Raw genomic sequence first — 19,526 nt, 5'->3', positions numbered from 1 at the left:
TGGATGCTGAATTTTGTCAAATGCTTTTTCTGCAAATGTTAATATGACCATATGATTTTTATTTTTCATTTTGTTTATATGGTCTATCACGTTAATTGATTTTCAGATATCGAACCAACCTTGCATACCAGGAATGAATGCCACTGATCACGGAGTATGATCTTTTTAATGTATTGCTGAATTTGGTTTGCTAATAGTTTCTTAAGGGTTTTTGCATCTATGTTAATTAGGGGTATTGGTCTATAGTTTTCTTTTTTTGTAATGTCTTTATTCTCTTGAATTTTTTGGAATAGTTTGAGAAGAATAGATGTTAATTCTTTTTTGAGTATTTGGTAAAATTCACCTGTGAAGTCATCTGGCCCAGGACTTTTGTTTGTTGGGAGTTTTTTGATTACTGATTTGATTTTGTTAGTATTAAGTTGCCTGTTCAGATTTTTCTGTTTCTTCTTGATTCAGCCTTGGAAGATTATATGCTTCCAGGAATTTATCCATTTCTTCCAAATTGTTCAATTTGTTGGCATATAGATGCTCATATTTTCTTAATTTTTTTTTTGGTGTGTGTGTGTGTGTGTATTTCTGTGCTGCCTGTTGTTGCCGCTCCTCTTTCATTTCTGATTTTATTTATTTGGGTCTGGCTTTTTTGGATGAGTCTGGTTAAAGGTTTGTCAATTTTGTTTATCTTTTAAAAAAACAGCTCTTGGTTTCATTGACCTTTTGTATTTTTTTTAGCCTCTATTTTGTTTATTTTCACCTGATCTTTATTATTTCCTTCCTTTTACTCACTTTGGGCTTTGCTTGCTGTTCTTTTTCCAGTTCCCTTAGGTGTAAAGTTAGATTGTTTGATATTTTTCTTGGATCCTCAGGTAGGCCTACATTGCTACGAATTTCCCTTTTAGGACTGTTTTCGCTGTATCCCACAGATTTTGGGTCATTATGTTTTTATTTTTGTCTCACGGTATCTTTTAATTTCTTCCTTGATCTCATCGTTGACCCATTCATTATTTAGTAGCATGTTATTTCGCTTCCAGGTGTTTGTGTTTTTCAGGGTTTATTTTCTTTCTTATAATTGATTTCTAGTTTCATACCATTTTGATCAGAGAAGACACTTGATATAATTTCTGTCTTCTTAAAATTACTGAGACTCGTTTTCTGGTCTAACTTGGAAAATGGTCCATGTGCAATTGAAAAGAATACATATTCTGCTGCTTTGGGGTGAAATGTTCTAAAAATATCAATTAAATCCATCTGGTCTAGTGTATCATTTAAGCCTGCTGTTTCCTTGTTGATTTTCTGTCTGGAAGATCTGTCCATTGGTGTCAGTATAGTATTAAACTCCCCTACTGTGACTGTGTCACTGTTGATCTCTGCTTTTATGTCATTCAATATTTGTTTTATATATTTAGGTGCTCCTATGTTGGGTGCACAGATGTTTATTAGGGTTATGTCCTCTTGTCGGATCGATCCCTTTATCGTTAAGTAATGTCCTTCATTTTCTCTTACTATAGTCCTCATTTTAGCGTCTATTTTACCCAGTATAAGTATCACCACCCCAGCTTTTTTGCTTTGTTTTGTTTCCATTTGCACGAAATATCTTTTTCCATCCCTTTAGTTTCAATCTATGTGTGTCTTTCAATCTGAGGTGGTTCTCTTGTAGATAGCATATGCATGGGTCTTGTTTTGTTATGCATTCAGCTACCCTGTCTTTTGATTAGAGCATTTAATTCATTTACATTTAAAATGATTATTGATAAGTACATAATTATTGACATTTATTATGTTTTTGATCCTCTTTTGTTTGTCCCCCCCCTCCCTTCTTCTTAAAGAAGTCCTTTTTTATAATACTGGCTTGGTGGTAATGAATTCTTTTAGTTTTGCCTTGTCTGGGAAGCTCTTTATCTCTCCTCCAATTTTAAATGACAGCTTTGCTGAATAGAGTAGTTTGGGTTGTAGGCCCTTGTTTTTCATCATATTAAATATTTCCTTCCACCCCCTTCTGACCTGCAAAGTTCCTGTTGAGAAATCAGCTGGTAGTGTTATGGGGGCTTTTTTGTAAGTAATAGTTGTCTTTCTCTTGCTGCTTTTAGGATTCTCTCTTTGTCTTTCACTTTTGCCATTTTAATTATAATGTACCTTGGTGTGGGCCTATTTGAGTTCATCTTGTTTGGGACCCTCTGTACGTCCTGGGCTTGTATAGCTATTTCCTTCACCAGGTTAGGGAAGTCTTCAGTCATTATTTCTTCAAATAGGTTCTTGATCCCTTGCTCTTTCTCATCTCCATCTGGTACTCCTGTGATGTGAATATTATTATGCTTGATGTTGTCCCAAAGGTCCCTGAAACGATCTTCTTTTTGTTGTTGTTCTTCTTTTTGTTCCAATTGGGTGTTTTCTGCTGTCTTGTCTTCTAAATTGCTGATTCAGTCCTCTGCTGCATCAAATCTGCCGTTGATTCCTTCTAGTGTATTCTTCAGTTATTGTATTCTTTATTTCTGATTGGTTCTTTTTTATGGTTTTTATGTCCTTCTTTATGCTTAGTACCTCTTTGTTGAAGTCCTCACTAATTTCCTTAAGCATCATTATAATCAGTGTTTTAAACTCTGCCTCTGGTAGGTTGCTTGCCTCCATTTCATTTAGCCCCCCCACCCCCACCCCCCGGAGGTTTCTCTTCTTCTATTTGAGACATGTTTCTTTGTTTCCCCATTCTAGCTGCCTCTCTGTGTTTGCTTGTATGCATTAAGTAGATCTCCTATGTCTCTCAGTCTTTGCCAGGTGGCCTCATGTAGTATGTGTCCTATGTGGTCCAGTGGTGCAGTCTCCTTGATCACCTGTGCATGTGTTCCAGGAGTGTCCCCTCTGTGTGTTGGTGTATTCTGTTGTAGTTGAGCCTTGATCGCTTTTGGCGTGTCAGTAGGTGGGACTGACTCCCAAGCTGAGTGGCTGTGAGGATTGGTTATGTCCTATGTATGAGCTGCTGTGTGGTAGCTGACCCCTTAGTGAGAGATTTATCCCCATGGGCTCTTCAGCGTGTTGAGACCCTCCTTTGGGTGTGCCACTTGTGGGGCTATCAGGTAGTGGTCTGGTATGTTCTGAAGCCAGCCTCTGGGTGTATTGTTTCTGGTGTCTTTTGGGAGAGGCTCCCATGCAGGCCTATTTCAGCCTTATCTGTGACCAGCCCGGGGCTACCCCATAGGAGCTATGCAGATATATGTCATCAGTTGCTGCCTGCGCAGGACTTGGAGGCATGGCCTCCTGGGGGTGGTCTCGCTGTGACCTGAGGCTATCTGCCACAGTATTGGGCTTGGGGCAGCTTAGCAAAAGGCCCACAGTCCCCCTAGGCATTTTGCCACCTGCCGGCTGCCTTTAAAGCTCAGCCATTGACAGAGCTTCCTTAGGTGCACAGGCCGGGCTGGTTGACCTGGTGTTGAGAGTGTCCCTAGCAATGCCGCACTAGCAATGCAAGGTGGGTGGGGCAGGATCCCAGGGAGTCACAAGGTTCATGTCTGGTGGTTTTTGCAAAGTTAATGCAGATTCATTTCTTGTACCAGTGCCTGGCCTATAACCACTTCACAGAACACCTTTCAAGGCCAGCCACCACTTGCATTCAGCCTGCAGATCCCAGACTGCCACTCAAGAGAGTGGCTGACTGTCCACCACCAAAAGTTCCCCAAACCACTGCGGGCCTTCTGCTGCTGCAAAAGGCTTCGGTAGCTTGTGGGGCAGGGCCAGCTGCCTAGGAGCTGAGAGTGCTCTGAGCAATGCACTGGTTGGGGCAAAGTTCCAGGGAGTAACAGCCTAATTTTTTAAGTTTCTGACCATGTAGCATTCCCCAGCGTCTGGGACCCTTACTAGCAGTGGCCCATAAGATGACTTAAGGTGGTTTATGGGTAATTTTGGTGGGTAGGTTTGTTGAATTACATTAACTTACTTATTGACAGTTATTGCTTTTCCAATTCTTCCATTTCTGAATACATGAAGACCATCTCAGTCTAGTGCTGATTTTTGACATATATGTTATTCTTCATAACCTTACTCTTGAGAGACTATGATATAATTCTCTAGCTAGACCATAGTGATGTTATCTTGTTTTGATTGTGTTCATTTCTAGGATACCTTCTATTTGTGGCACATGATAGGACAATGACAATAATGCTTCCTGGACATAAGAATTTAAAGAAAAACAATTATAAACAATATAGATTTTATGCAGATATGAAAAAAAAATTGGGAAGTCGCACTTGAATGGCTGCAGTTACTGGGAAATTGATAGCAAACACCCCCTTATTCTGGATGACATAGTGAATATACATGCAAAGGGTAAAAAGTAAAATTATGGAAGAGAAACATGTCCTCACGCCTAGGAAACAGAACTTCACAATTAGTTCTGTTTGGAAAGACTTGGGTCTTTTGAGGCAGACATCCACGTGCCACCTGCCATGCTGTTGCCATCTGCCTGGCAAACACTGATTTCGAATGGGCATACCATCCTCGCATTTAGTCCTGACCTAGTGCTTCAAAACTCCAAATGAAGGATGAGTCCAGTTTCTGGAATGTTAAACACATTTAACATCCTTGACACTTTCTCCATCATCGTCCCACCTCTCTATCCCCCAGAGTCAGGGAACACTCCCCGTCCCTGAAGCAAAATGGGCCCCCAGCTGCTCCACCAGTATGGAACTCAGCATCTCCTTTATCTTTCCCCGGGTTACTGCACAGCAAAAAAGAATGACATTTATAAGTGAAACTTATGAGAATGTTGAAGATTCTCTAAAATCTCTACAATTATTTGACAAAATGAGAATAAAAACACTGGAATATGGTACTTCTGAGACCTGCTAAGAATAAATTTTCTGGTTTCAGGTAGTCGGGCTTTTCCTAGGGCAAAACCTTTGGCACTTGGTTTAGGCATATGCCCAGACAGCCATGCTGCCAATGGATGGTCCTGTTGATGTTCAGGCCAGTACAGTCATGCTCAAGTCTGGCCAATACTTTTTCAGATCCCAAGCAAAACTTGCCACATCTTTGTAAACACTTGTCTGGAATGCCCTTTCCTAGTTTGGTGAGATTGTACAAAGTTTCCTTTTTCTGGTGGTCAGCCCAAGCCTCACTGCCTTGTATTGTCTTCTTCAAACGCCCCCGGATACATGAGTGTGGTCCAGTAGCGGCCCATCTGCAGCCCCTCCTCTCCCACCTCGGTAAGGTGGGGAGCATCCCAAAGGACTCTCCTGAGTTTTCCTGATTTCTGCTGACCTCTGCCTCCCTCGTGCACAGATGCTCGTACACCCAACTGTTCTGACTAATGAGGCACAGGGCTGATGGATGAAGAGCGTTTAAGCACTTACCTACGACCTATTTCCTGCCTCCTTCTGAAAAAGATTTAAGGTAGCTTCTCATGTGAACATTTATATCCATGTTATGAGTAATTGAAATAAAGCTAAAGGAGACAACACACTACATAAGCCATAAAAACCTTAATACCCCCAAGTTTACTAATCCCACCTCTGCACATTCTCCCTGAGGGATGAATTCAAGAGAATACTGAAACAAACAACATTCAAAAATGCATGATATCTGTTAGATATTGTAGAGGGCTATATCTAATTGGGGGAAATGTACACACAAAACCCCAGCTCCAACTGTGAGATTTTATTAAGGAAATAATGATCCATCAATAGGGTGGGATGTTATGTAGTCATTAAAAATGATTATGTATATTATAGAACAGCATGTAAAATGTTTATGATATGACATTAAGTTAACAAATCAGATCACCCTATGATTGCAACCGTTTAAGATGTTATATATCCACATCGGTACACACGTGGGCAAAGAACTGAAGAAATAATTAGACATAAAAATGGCTTTATAAAAATTGGGAATATTTAAAATGTTTTCTAATGCTACCCTCACACTGTTTTACAAGAAGTTTATTTGGTTGAAAGTAAATAAGTCAGAAATGTACCAGGATATCTTTGTAATAAAGGGAAGTCCCACGTGGTAATGGGGGTTGCAGTGAACAAATTGAATTTTCCTCCCCAAATCGACCAAGGCACGGATAAGTTTCATTTTTATTTGGTACTGGTTCTTCTTTCAGCTCACCACACAGACAGAATATCCTGAGGGCAGCTCTCTCTATCGTTTGCACCACTATATCCCTGACACTTACTGGGTCTGACACAGAGTCAGTACTCAAGAAATATTTATTGCTTCCTAAGCTCTTCAATAAATGAATGCCTCTACCTCCTAAATATCTCTTGAATTCTTCACCTTCACCATTTCTGCCTTCTTCAGTTCTTTTGTAATGTCTCCCTGGAATTCCAGCAATAGTTTTTCCACTGGCCCTGCAGTATCCATCTCAAAACCCTCAAGACTGAACTTATTCAAGTTTCTTAAATGTGTCCTTTCCATCAATGCATGAGCTCTTTTTTCTGCCCTTCCTCTCCTTGTCTATCTGGTAAAGTCCTACTCACTCGTCTATCAAGACTCAGCTCAAGAACTGCCCTGTAAGAAGTCACTGCTGACCCATATTCATAGACCTTATCACACTTTATTACACTTGGTTCTCAACTGCGAATGATTTTGCTCTAACTCACCTCAGGGTTATTAGACAACGTCTAGAGTTTTCTATTATCATGATTGGTAGGGTGGCGTAGGGTGTGTGCTTACTGACATCTAGTGAGGAGAAGCCAGGGATACGGCTAAACATCCTACAATGCACAGAAGAACCTCCTACAAAAAAGAATTATTTGTCCTGAAATGTCCTTAGTGCCCAGGCTGAGAAAAGCAGCCCATTTTAACTGTCTTTTAATTTCACTATCTCGTTAAATTGCAATCTCCCTGTGTCCACAACTCTGTGTCTTCAACATTAGATGGCCAGCCTCTCATTGAAGGGCTGCCTGACAAATAACAACAGCTCAGTAACTCTTAGAAAAAAAATGGGTTAACGGATTAAGAAAGGAGTGAAAAAATGATACTACAGAATATTTTTAAAAGACAAAAATATTTCCATTATCTCTCCACATCCTTTTATATCATTAAATCATACATAATGACTTCCAGAGGGATCCATCATTTTACTCTATTAAATTCACCTCTCCCTCCTCCCCTTCTCTTTCTCCCTCTCCCCGCCCCCCTCCCCCGTAGACATTTGGAACTTTGTGCTAGAAGTTTAAGCAAATGAAATAACCTCTTACTCTGCTTTAAACCTAAACATCAGTGCTTTATAGATGATTATCCTCTTGCTTGGAATAAACATACTGAATTGGGGGAAAATGTGCAAATTAATCATCGGCACAGAGCTCATTTGCGATGTGTGAGTTCCATGGGGTGATTTAAATGTTTCGGGACTTTAGAGACACAGTGTGTGTTTATGCCCTGAATACATGGAAAACAGGTGACAACCGTAGCATAACCAACTACCCAATTACTTGAACAGCGAAGGATGGGAGGCAGAAATCGCTGGTGTCAATGCTCGTACGTCAGTGTCAAGCAAGAGGCATAGTAATATTAATTAACGAGCCACACGGGCAGCTCTGTGCTCCAGGTAATTCACACAGCTATTTCTCCAGAGGAGAAACCAGAGGGGGTGGTTACCCAGCCCCTGGCTGATGATAAGGCTTCTGCAGTCACACCATTCATTGCCACTAATGTTGACTTTCCCCATATCCAAAGTTCACCTCAACTTCCATATTCTTTTATGACAGTCACCCTTATCGTCTCTCCGTTCTGTGTCCCATCCTATTTCTCCCAAACCCAGCAATGCTTTCAAATGTTGTGAAAAATCAGCTTCCTAGAAAAATCACCTCTCCTTCCTCCCCGTTACTGAAAGATTCCCTCCACGTTACCCTTGCCTTCTGTTCAGCTACTGGCCTTTTCATTGATTCTTTAACTTATTTTTTTTTTTAGCAGTGTTACAGTCCAATCTTTTCCATCACACCAAAGAGCTTAATATTCATGCTATAAAACCAACTTGAAAATGAATGCTTGATTAAAACCAAGGTAATCCCATCATCCAATTCACATTTAATTCTTCATACACTTTGATGATGGAGAGGTGTTGATTTCTCAAGTGGTAAATCCGAGGGGAAAACCACTTTAGGATACACTGTAACTGTTTCTTCACTTACGTAAGTGCGTCTTACCTAGCTCTCCTTTATGAACCCTTTCTGGCCCAGCTGTTTCCAAAATGTCTTGAGAGGAAAGTTGTTCCAGAATACTCTAGGTATGAATTCTGTGTCTGCGAATTGCCAGTTGTGTGACTATGACAGGGTCAAATTGTTTAATCTGTCTGAGCCCCCATCTCCTCATAATTAAATCAAGGTCTCATGGCCACTGGTATAATACTATCTACTTTGTATGAGTGTTGTAAAAAGGAAATGAGAGAATGTTTGGAGGAGGCTCCAGCTTTGTCTGGCCAATATTTAGTATTGAGAAAATGGTAGACGTTAAAAACAAAGCAAGAAAAGGATAATCATCCCCTCTGTGTAATGAATTAATCCCAAGGACACGTTGTTTGGTGACAATTTAACTGACTATGGAGGAAAGCCCATTATTATTGTTTCTCAGGTTCGATTTTGAGAGAAAATCAAGCAGAGGATCGGTTCCAGTTTCACAGGGGGTCCCACAATTTAGTGGAATTTGGATATTTGAGACAGAATATGTTCTGAGCTGCTTATATTCACAGACTCAGCTTGGCAGAGGTCAAGGGGGAGCTGCATGCGTGCTTACCTTTTTCAGCTTCACCACGCCCTCCTGTGTTTCATAATCCGTTGTGATTTCAAACAATTCCATGCCGTCTCCATCAACAATATTGTATGTGACTAAGCCATTTTCTCCAATATCTGGGTCTTTAGCTTTCACTCTTCCCACTTCCTCCCCGGGGACAGCTGCTTCTGACACAGACATCTGGTAGACGCCTAGAAGAAGAAGACATCTATTTTTATTTTCCCTTTTATTTGTCAGCTGTAAGACTTTAGATTTCATTGAGTCCCAATAAATTTCTCAAAGGGCTTGAAATTGAACTTTCTATTGATTGAAAACATGAAAGACGTGAATGGACGGGAGGAAGATCCCACGTGGCCTGCTCTGTCAAAGAAATGTGTTCTACAAAGAAAGATGAAACAATATCTGGGTCCAAGGTGACACGGTGGGGTCACCTGCCCCATGTAAGGAAGGCAAACAAAGCTCAGTTACATCTCCCATTAGGAAACGATGGAGGGCCGTGTAGTCTTCATACATTCAAATAGTCAAGCCACATCTTCAGCCTGGTCCATAAGTTAATTCTAAGGCTCACATATGGCCCGGCCAGATTCCCAGGAAAACACCCTTTTCTGTTTGAAAGCCTTCCACCGCTCCATATAAATTTTTAAAAACAAGTGCAGATTTTATCTTTCAAGGTCACGATACTTCCAACTCTCTATTTGACTTCTCTTGCTTTACCTCTTTTGCCGTTCTATCAAATACTACCTTATCTGGGAACGTTTCCCATAATGCAACCATTCCCTACGTATTTCCCTCATATTTATCAGGAACCTAATATGTGCGGGGCACTGTCCCAGCCCCTGGAGATTCAGGAGTAAAAGAAACTGTCAAGATTCCTCCCTTATTGAGGCACACTAAAGAGAAAAACCAAATGTATGCACACTCTGATGTCCTGGCTAGGGAGACAGAAAACGAAGTAGGGTGAGGGACAGCGGGTAATGAGACAGTGAGTGTTTAGTATATGATTGTGTGCGAGTGTGATGGTGTATGTGTGAGTGTGTGTCTGTGTGTGTTGTATGGTATGAGTATGTACCTCAGTGTGAATGTGTAAGACGTATGTCAGTGTGTGTGTATACGTGTGAGTGTGTATGACGGTGGAAGTTTACGTTAAGTATGTGTGGGTGAGAAGGGGAAAGCGGCAGAGAGAGAGTGATGGTGAATAGGGCAAGCAGAGAAGACATCCATCAGAAGAAGGCATCTGAACACCCTTGCAGGGACTGAGAAAGATAAATCACGTGACTATCTGGGGATAAAAATTACACACAAAGGGAACAGCAAATGACAAAGACCTTGAGGTAGGGACATACTGAATACATACAGAATAGCAAGAAGACAAGTGACTGCAGCCTTCTGTTAAGAAATAAGGGCACATAGATAGGTGGGGGCCCCACGGTGTAAGAAAGGGCATGTATGAGACGTCCTGCAAGTTTTGTTTACACCTGATGGGAAGCCACCGGAAGGTGTTCAGTAGGGAAATAAGACATGAGATCATCTTACTGGCATTTCCACATTTTAAAAATATTCTATATGAAACAATGTAAAACAGCGAGGGTTAGAAAGCTTGCCTCTACCACTCCCAAGCCGAGGGGTCTTGGTCAAGTCACTTAACCTCTGTAAGATTTAGTTTCCCCTGACATAGGTTTTATCAGTTCCAGCTCTACATTTATGCATATTACTTGGCTTTGAATACTTGCAGTTGGGGCCCGTATGCCACGGAATCACACCATGCCCTCCATATGTGGGCATGTCTCTGTAGATAATTACCACTTTGCAGGAAGGTCTGGAAAAGCCTGCTATGAATTGATTTTCTCCAAATTTCACTTGAGCTCATGGCTATAAACTGGTATCTGCAGAGTAGAGATGTAACTTTACTATATGATTGTATGAGGGCAACGGCATTGATGGCGACCTGCTCGTAAGCCGGCTCAGCCTTCTCCTTGTTGCACTCCAGACAATTTTATAGTGTGGATAATGGAGCGTGCAGCTTTTAGAGCTCTGTGAGCCTTAAGCTTACTGGGGATGCTGAACCCTGTGCCTGAGCAGGCAAAGCAGACTTTCTTCATGTCTTCTGTGACCCCAGGAGAAATGGTCGTCACCTTGTCATCCCGTCTCAGTGTCTCCCTCCGTAGATAGCTGTCTTTGGAGTCTTTTGGGTGGCCATGGTACCTTCCTGGACACATACTTGGGTGCCTTCCTTGTCCCTTCATTTGCACAAAATGCCATTTCTCTGGCAATAAACTCACAAGCTCTACCAGCTACTCTCCTCATGTGATGAAAAAGACACTTCCACCATGAGCTCCCCGGGTACAAGGGGCCCCAGCATCGTGATCATGCTGTACCTTTGTCTGTACTTATACGTATAGAAACACATTCGGGTCCAAATTCTGGCTTTGCCACATTCTTCGGGTAACTTACTGCACCTTTTGTGGCCTGTATCTGTGAAACGTAGGCTCTTGCAGAGACGTGCAATAGTAGCGACTATTCATTAAACAACAGTAGTTACTGTCGTTGCGATTATTAATAGCAACCTTTCAAAATCATTTTCTCTTATTTCGCTCAGCAATTTTATAGATTTTGTAAATGGACCATAACCCCCCCCCCCCCCCAGATAATAATAATGGCTAACATTTGTTGACAATGTATGCCAGGCATCACTGTGGGATTTTAGACTCGCTCATTTAGTTCTAACATCCTATGAATCAGGTCCTGTGGAAGATAGTACTTTCCCTAAAAGGCCAAAACAATCTCTCTCATCCCACAGGCTGGTGCTTTAACAGGACTTTGCCAGTCCTTCTATTGAAAGGTGGGGTCTACAAGAACTCCACTTATAGTTGGGCAGTCTTAAGACAACAGTGGAAATGATGCTACGGGATTTCCAAAGCTAGATCACAATAGGCAATAGAGTTTCTGCTTGGTGTCCTTGGAGGTCTTGCTTTCAGAACCTGTCCAAGGCACTCTACTATGGAGAGGAACCAACAGCCAATACCAGCTCACGAGCCATGTGAACCATAGTGCAAGTACATCCTCCAGCCCCAGCCAAACGGTCCCTAGTTGATGCTATGGGATCAACGACAAGCTGTCTCTTCCAAGTTTGGCCCAAATTGCAGACTCATGACAAAAATAAACTATTAGTATTGTTTTAAACCACAAAGGTTTTGCTAGTCTATTACATAGCAATAGATAACGTATGGTTGTATTCAGGTTAGAAATGAAAACACTAAGCCAGAGAAAGGTTCACTACTAAATCACATCACTAGCATCTAATAAAATACCCAACTGGCAAAATAGATTTTTTTTTTTGTTTCTCAGATCATGGAACTTTTTACATCTCCTGTTTCTCCCACTACCTCTGCTGTATTTCAGTGTTCTAGTTGTGGTTGTGGTTGTCTTGTTTTTGCCTTTTGCAAGAATGCTATGAAGAACCTCCATTTTTCTAGACGATTCCTTCCAAGTTGAGTAAGCAGGAATGGGTCAGAGAAGACAGCTGGCTGTGGCATCATTGAAAAGTGAACGCGAAGCCCCCCTACTTACTCTGCGGAAACTTTGGTGGGTTGTCGTTGACATCGGTCAGTGTGATCGTCACTTTGGTTGTCCCTGAGAGTCCCCCCATGTGGCCACCCATGTCCTTGGCTTGGATCACCACGTGGTACTCCTCCTTGGCCTCCCGGTCCATGTTGGGAAGGGCTGTCCTGATGATCCCTGGGCAAGGGAGCAGAAACACCCCAGATATTCATTTGTCACAATGTCACAACAGAAAGAGTGCCAGGCATGGGGGATGCAAAGATGAATAAGCCAGCACCAGCCCTCACAGGAAAGTCACTTCAACAGGGTGGTTAGAACCCAAGGCGGCCATACCTGGAGCATCGTATAGATGTATGTTCTAGCAAATGGGCGTAATGGTTAAGGTAGCGTTAAAATTGGATGTGTTGTACGTATTGCATTGTAAATGCTAGTAATAACCTCATTATTCTCCGGTAAAACACTTAAATATCTTAAAGACTGAAATATTTGAGGGCCCACAGCATGGGTATCCATGATTAAACCCATGCTTTTGGACGGCTGGCAGAATCTTTTGAAAGTCTCTCCCTGAATGCAATTCTTAGAAACATTTCTTGGTTCATATTGGGTTAAAAGGAGGCATATAGTTCATGCAATACATTACAATGCTAATATTACTTTTTAAAAGAATGTACCAAATGGGTTAAAAGTATGCATGATGCTTATACAAACATTTACTGTCTACCATCAATCATGGATAACAATGATACATTAATGATTGAATTCTACATGATCCCTGCTTATTAGCACATGATTTATATGAAAACCATACTCCCTTAAATCTCTTGGGCACATATGCAAGTTTTTTCTTTTGTGGATATGGTAATATTTATACTGGAACTAGAAAGACCAGTATAGAAGCCTTAAGCACTTACCCCTCTTTTACCCCGTAATGTTAGCATGTTTCTCAGAAACACCCTTGAATACACTGGGGCTCATTTTCCTTATCTGTTAAATGATTTGGTAGGTTTAGATTCGTGGCTCCTAACCATGAGCCTCTGAGACAAAGAAAGTTAGAAGTAGAGTTCCTCTACCAGTTTTTATCATCTCAAATGTTGAAATGAAGCCCCACATTCATCCTTGATTAATCTGGAAAGGCTAAATGCAAATGCTTTTTATGTAATCAAAGCAAATAGCTGCATAAATTGTGATCTGAAGCAAAGTGGCTACAAATAAATGATTATATAGGTAAGTGGAAATAATACTAAGAGATTGGTAGACTACGTATATACATATAAACAGATATATTTGATACATTTTAACTACAATAGTAAAGACGAATTACTTGGAGGAGATAAGAAAGTGCTGCCTCCCAGACGTACTTGAATATCAACACCTGCTCCCATCACTCTGCCCCGTGACCTTCAAAGCAAGCTTTTGGGAGCTGCCAGTTTTACGTCAGCCCTCAAATTCTATGGTCTCCTTGTGTGGATCCATGGTTGAATTTGAAGATCAAATTTAAATATTTTAAGATAAATCTTTACATGTAAGTTGACTTATAGGATACAATTTTAAGATACAAGTTGTATTTTCAGATGACATCGCGACATGATGAAATACAGACAGAAATACTAATAAATATGGTTCATCGGATGCCAGGTATGTGCCTAGTGTCTAATCCTCGTAATACCCTGGTTAGGTGGCCCTTTCCATATTTGAGAAAATGGAGAATCAAGTAAGTTTCGTGCGCAGGCTTGGGCTCCTTATGCACAGGGTGTCATCACAAGTCACAGTGACAGTCTGCTGTACCTGTCTGTGCTTCCACCGAAAAGTAGGGTTGTCCTTCTAGGATGCTGTACACCAGCTTGGCACTGTTTCCGTAGGTGGGGTCATCTGCATCTGAAGCTGTCACCTGGATCACTGACGTTCCTTAAAAGTCAAATACAGTCATTCGTGACAGGCCCTCCCTTAGCTTGTCAAACTATATTTCTAGTTTACAAAGTTTCACCTTCAAATTAAAAATCGAGGACAGCGCCACAATTATTCAGCATGCTTTAATTTTCCTAGGGTCGCAATGCAAAATCATCTTCCTTCCTTCCTAGTTTATTATTTTTTTTAATTCCCATAGCTTAAAAATGAACTTTCTGTATGTATAGTACATCCTGCTATGCTTAGGAGTTAAAATAATACTATGAACATTATTACAAAAACATTCTAAAAACCAGGCAATTGAAATGTTCAGTATATCAAATAATTAAATGAAAATCTTCCCAAAGAGTATAGTAATGGATAGCTAATGATGAATTGCTTTTCACCAAAGGACACAGTGCAGTCTTCCTTCTGTAGCAGAGCAACAAACACATCATTTTATTGTTGCTTTGCATGTAATAAAATGGCTGCTAATACGTTTTAATTTATGGCTATAAATATTGTACAGGATATTGTTTCCTCGTGGCATGACAATTGCATCTTCCCCCGCCTCTAACAGGTCTGGTATGTGCAAAAAAACCAGTGGACATTGGTGAGATATAAGGCGAGCATTTGTGGGTCAGGATGAAAGGGAACTAGGGAATTGAGGGAAGATGAGATTGTTTTTCCTAGAAAAACTTCTGTTCCATGATGGTCATACGTGTCTCAGGGCATGAAGTGTTAGGCTTCAGAGTGAAGGTGGAGATGCTGGAAGGAGAGAACTAGCAGTGATCTAATTCCTCGGTGCCAAGCACTGTGTGGGGCACATTTCATGTATTCTGCCACTGTCCCTCAACTCAGTACTTTTCACATCCATTGCACTTGTGAGATATTGGGTATGAATGACATGAAGTTTTGCAATGCTTTCTGGAAAGTGGGTTATTGCCAGAGTTCTTTTCTGTAATTCGTTATTTCTTGCAAACAACCTTTTTTGAGCTGTTCCCACATAACCAGGCACTATTCTAGGTATGGATATTTATAAAGGAAAATAAGCTCTATTTTCTCCCATCTTGGCACAACTAGGAAAATTATTAATTTTTTATGCTTAATTTGTGCCTACAACTCCACTGAGTCCATTACAACTCTTTGTATTTTACACCTATGTTATTTGTCCCTCACCATCGTTTACATGATGCTTATTTTATCGATGACAAAATGGAAACTGAGACAGAGTGGAGAAATCGAGTTCACCTGTCTGGTCAGGGGCATGGCCATGATACGACCCCAGTACTGTCTGACAACAGACTCTACTCTGCTCTCATAGGCCATGACACAAGGTCCAGGGGTCATCCCTAAGACTTGAGGAGCCTCCAAAGGTGGAAACAATGAAAATTCCCCTGGAGTATCCTTTTGGTGACTAGCTTCCCACCCACCCCAGCTTACTTGCTGACACTATTGTCCCCTGTTTAATAGTTTATTTGATGACTGCTATTTCTCATTAAAATCCCCAGGTGACTCCTGAGAGACTAAGGGGCTGGGCAGGGCAATGGGAAGAGAAGGCAAGAAATGGCTCAGCCTGGCTTTCATAAAGTGTGAGAAGGGTTTGACTTACCCTGGATAAGGAGGAGACTATTTTTTTATCACAAGCTCCATACGCAAAGTGGAAGGAGCTTAGGGTCCTAGGGTCACTTCTGCATCTCACTGTCTTGAGCAGGTTGGTTCACATTCTGGGCACTGGGTTTCTCTCATCTGTTAACAGGGTGGCTCGGCCCTGATGTTCCTTAAATGCGTCTGAACTCTATCTATATCTCTGACTCCTATACCCAGACCCACTCCCTGATCAGAGCAGCCCTGCTCACTGTCAGCAAGACAAACCTTTCTTTACATGAGACTTGTTTGTCAAAAGACCACAACCACATGCATTCTATAAAGCCAACCGAAAGTTCTTGCCAGGAGAAGGTGGCTAGCTGAAGAAACCCTTCAGGGAATTATTATCCTTTTCCAATGCAATTTGTCTTGGTGCACGATGAAAAGACCTACCTACTTCTGAGTTATTCTAATAGAAGGGACATAGTGTGGTGGTTAAGGGTGTATTCTGGATCCACTTAATAGCTCAGATGACCTCGGATAAATTAACCTATTTCTAGCTTGGGTTTCTCATCTGCAAAATTGTCAAATAGGACCTACCTCACTGGAAAGATGAGTCATGGCACAAATTAAATGCAAGAGTGCATGTAAATTCATTAGCACGAGGCCTGCATGCAATAAATATTGTCACTGCTATTACTTACTGAACATCAACTTGCTCTAGTGACTGCATGCATGTTATCTCTAATTCTGCAAGACTAGAAACTGTTATCCCCATTTTACAGAGGTGGAAACTAAGGCTAAGGGCACAAATGTAGCTAGTGCCAGGTCACACAGCTAATAAGTGCCAGAGCCAGGATGACCTGGATGCATTCATGTTCTTCCCTTTCCATACTTCCTCATATTTTCTAAGTTTAGATTTTAAAACCTCGGGTCCATTTTGCATATTTGAGACTAGGCAAATAAAACGGTTCTTTGTTATTATGGCACAGAATATGCAGCACAAGTTCTACTTCCTGATTTGGGAGAACGGGCACCAGCCCCCCCATCCTGGGAGACACCAGGAAAGAATGGGCCCCCTGCCCCCGCCGTACGCACCCACGTTAGACCTCTCGGGCACGTTGGCGTGATAGGTCTCATGCAGGAACTCAGGGGGGTTGTCATTAATGTCCTGGACCTTGACAATGAACTCTGAGGGCGGCTCCAGAGGCCGGTTGGTATCCCTGTCCACCGCCTGAGCCATCAGGGTGTACTGGGCTCGCTCCTCTCGGTCCAGTGTCTTGGTGGCATGAATGTTCCCTGATTTGTCATCAATCACAAAAATGGTTCCGGCTCCTTCACCTGAGAGAATGTATTTAATGTTCCCATCACCAGAGTCAATATCGGAATGAAGCTAGAAAAAGAGAAATTGAGACTTGTAATTCCATGAAGGACACCTGGGGAGAGAGACACTCACTTACATGCTGTTTGCTACAACACGCTGCGCGCGCGCACACACACACACACACACACGCACGCACCACGAGAGGGAGACATTCCTACCCCATTTTACAAAGGAAGAAATGGAACATTAGAGAAGATAATGGCCAAGGTCACACAGCTGGGAGCAGTAAAGCCAGGGCTCAAACCTGAACTCTGACTTTTTTTTAAATTCTAAGATTCATGCTCTCCCGCCCTCCTCCCCACATACATGTACACGTACAAAATATACATACACATATACATAAACATTAAGTCATTTTGAAAGAAACATATGCATGTTACAAATAATAAAACAACAGACACTGATGCAATGACTAAGCTTTCTCAGTTCTGATTCCCATTCCTTCGTTTTCCCTACTCAGACACGATGTGGTTACTAGTTTCCTGTGGATCCTCTAAGAGGATTCTATGCATAAGCCAGAATATCTACACGGATACATAAATGCCCTGTTTATTTATATGCAATAAAGTGCTACAGTGCATGCATCTCTCTTTACCTGTTTTCTTCTGAGAATAAATTTGTGTGACAGTTCCACATTGGTACATGTAGCTCTACCTCATCTACTGCAAGGATGTTATTATCAGTTCTTTTAGCTGTTCTCTTCTAAAAGACACTAACATTTCCAGGATTTTGTTACGACAAACGAGTCACTGATCAGACCTTTCCAGAAGCCCTGCTGGTGACACATGGGGAATGAGGACCTGGGGAGGTGCCCGGAAAGGACTCCCAGTCTAGTCATAAAACATGGGGAGGAGGGATGGCCCGATCCATACGCAGCTTCTCGGACCCTAGGAAGCATTTTAAATATCCTTAGCTTTTCCCCTCCTGTGACCACGCCCAGAGAAATGACGGTGCTTGCTACATCCACACTTAGCAGGGCTGGGAAATGATCCAGGTCTAACTACCCACCCTGTGCCTTTCTGCCCAGGTGCTACTCTTTCATGAGACTGTGTAGCAATAAACTCACCCCCCCTTTTTGTCCAACCTCAATTTCTTCAGCTTTCATCTTAACCTGAATTCCTCTACTCTCATTATGTCTTTTGTGGGAAAAGATAAGCTTTACTTTCACTATTCTCATAGGTTTCAAGAGCAGCAGAGAGGATAAAAAGCCCTTGATTCTACTTACTACATGAGAAAATCCAGTACTAACTAAAAAGCTTTAGCTTATTATTTTATAGTAATATGAGGTGTGATCAAAAAATATGGTGACTGCCACTGCTGAGTGTCATCCAATGGAAAGGCAGGGATCTTCAATATGGGAAATGGCACACTGATCCTTAGTAACAGGGTGTGACAAGTTTCAACTTCTTTGGTGCAGTCGGGTGTGAGCTACGGTTGAGAGAACGTATGTTTTAAAGCCTGCCATAAATCGTCCTGCATCGTGATAACACTCCATGTCACACATCACTTCTGGCACGGCAACTTCTGTCAAATAAGAACATTACGGGGTGTCCTCATCCACCTTATTCACTGGATCTGGCACCGTGCAACTTCTGGCTCTTCCCCAAAGTCAAAATGATCATGAAAAGTAAACATTTTGAATCAATTCAGGACAGCGAGGCAGCCACAACAGCACAACTAAAGACACTCATGAAAGAGGACTTCCAGAACTGCTTCAGAAAGTGGCAAAAATGATGAGATAAGTGTGTTCGAAGCAAGGAGGAGTATTTTGAGGGGGATTAATGGCAATGTGTCTTTTACTGTAATAATTTTTTAATTTAAACATTCACTGTATTTTTTATCACACCTCATATTATATTATTTTACACTTACTATTATCAATGCCGTTTTAATTATTATTATTATTATGAAACCAAGGCCTCGAGAGCTTGTCCAGAGTCACAAATCAAGATTGAACATAATTGCTTTTTGAAATTTTTTGTATTGTTTGAATTTCCTAAAAAATATCTAATTGATCTACAGCTCCTTAGTGAAACATCAAATAGCTACAGGGGGGTACCTGTAGGTACATATGAATTTGGCAAGAATCTTGGGAATTAAATAAACATTATTTCACAATCAAATAACTAAAAAAAAATTTAGATACACTGCTCATAATTTTGTCTTGTTTTCAGATTTCAAAGTTGAAAATAAATTCCTTTCTTTCCCCTCTCCAACAAAGATGATATACACAATTACAACAGTATTTATTAGATTTGACACAAAAAGTTTGGAAGACCATTCAATGCTCTCAAGGGATCCAGCTGCTGAGGCATACACAGCCAATTCCTAACTCCGAAGACTGATGGGTTCCCGTCTGCACAGCACAGCATGACACAGACTGTGCTTCCTGCAA

At 41.4% G+C, this 19,526-nt stretch overlaps 1 protein-coding gene across 1 annotated transcript in view; it reads right to left on the bottom strand.

Annotated features, from left to right (window-relative positions):
• The window catches only part of CDH11 (cadherin 11), a 146,392-nt gene that overhangs the window by 29,192 nt on the left and 97,674 nt on the right, over positions 1 to 19,526 (bottom strand). The window contains exons 4-7 of the mRNA XM_074314783.2: positions 16,846 to 17,140; positions 14,062 to 14,181; positions 12,286 to 12,453; positions 8,722 to 8,909 (exon numbers count right to left, since the gene is read on the bottom strand). Coding sequence (XP_074170884.1) covers positions 8,722 to 8,909; positions 12,286 to 12,453; positions 14,062 to 14,181; positions 16,846 to 17,140 — 771 coding nt within the window. The remainder of the gene's footprint in view (positions 1 to 8,721; positions 8,910 to 12,285; positions 12,454 to 14,061; positions 14,182 to 16,845; positions 17,141 to 19,526) is intronic.

The sequence above is a fragment of the Rhinolophus sinicus genome, chromosome 8 (assembly GCF_057876585.1).
Source record: "Rhinolophus sinicus isolate RSI-liver-muscle chromosome 8, RSI-T2T, whole genome shotgun sequence".
In the NCBI taxonomy this organism is placed as follows: domain Eukaryota; kingdom Metazoa; phylum Chordata; class Mammalia; order Chiroptera; family Rhinolophidae; genus Rhinolophus; species Rhinolophus sinicus.
Note: the sequence above shows the minus strand (reverse complement) of the source record. Positions and strands in the feature narration are given on the sequence as shown.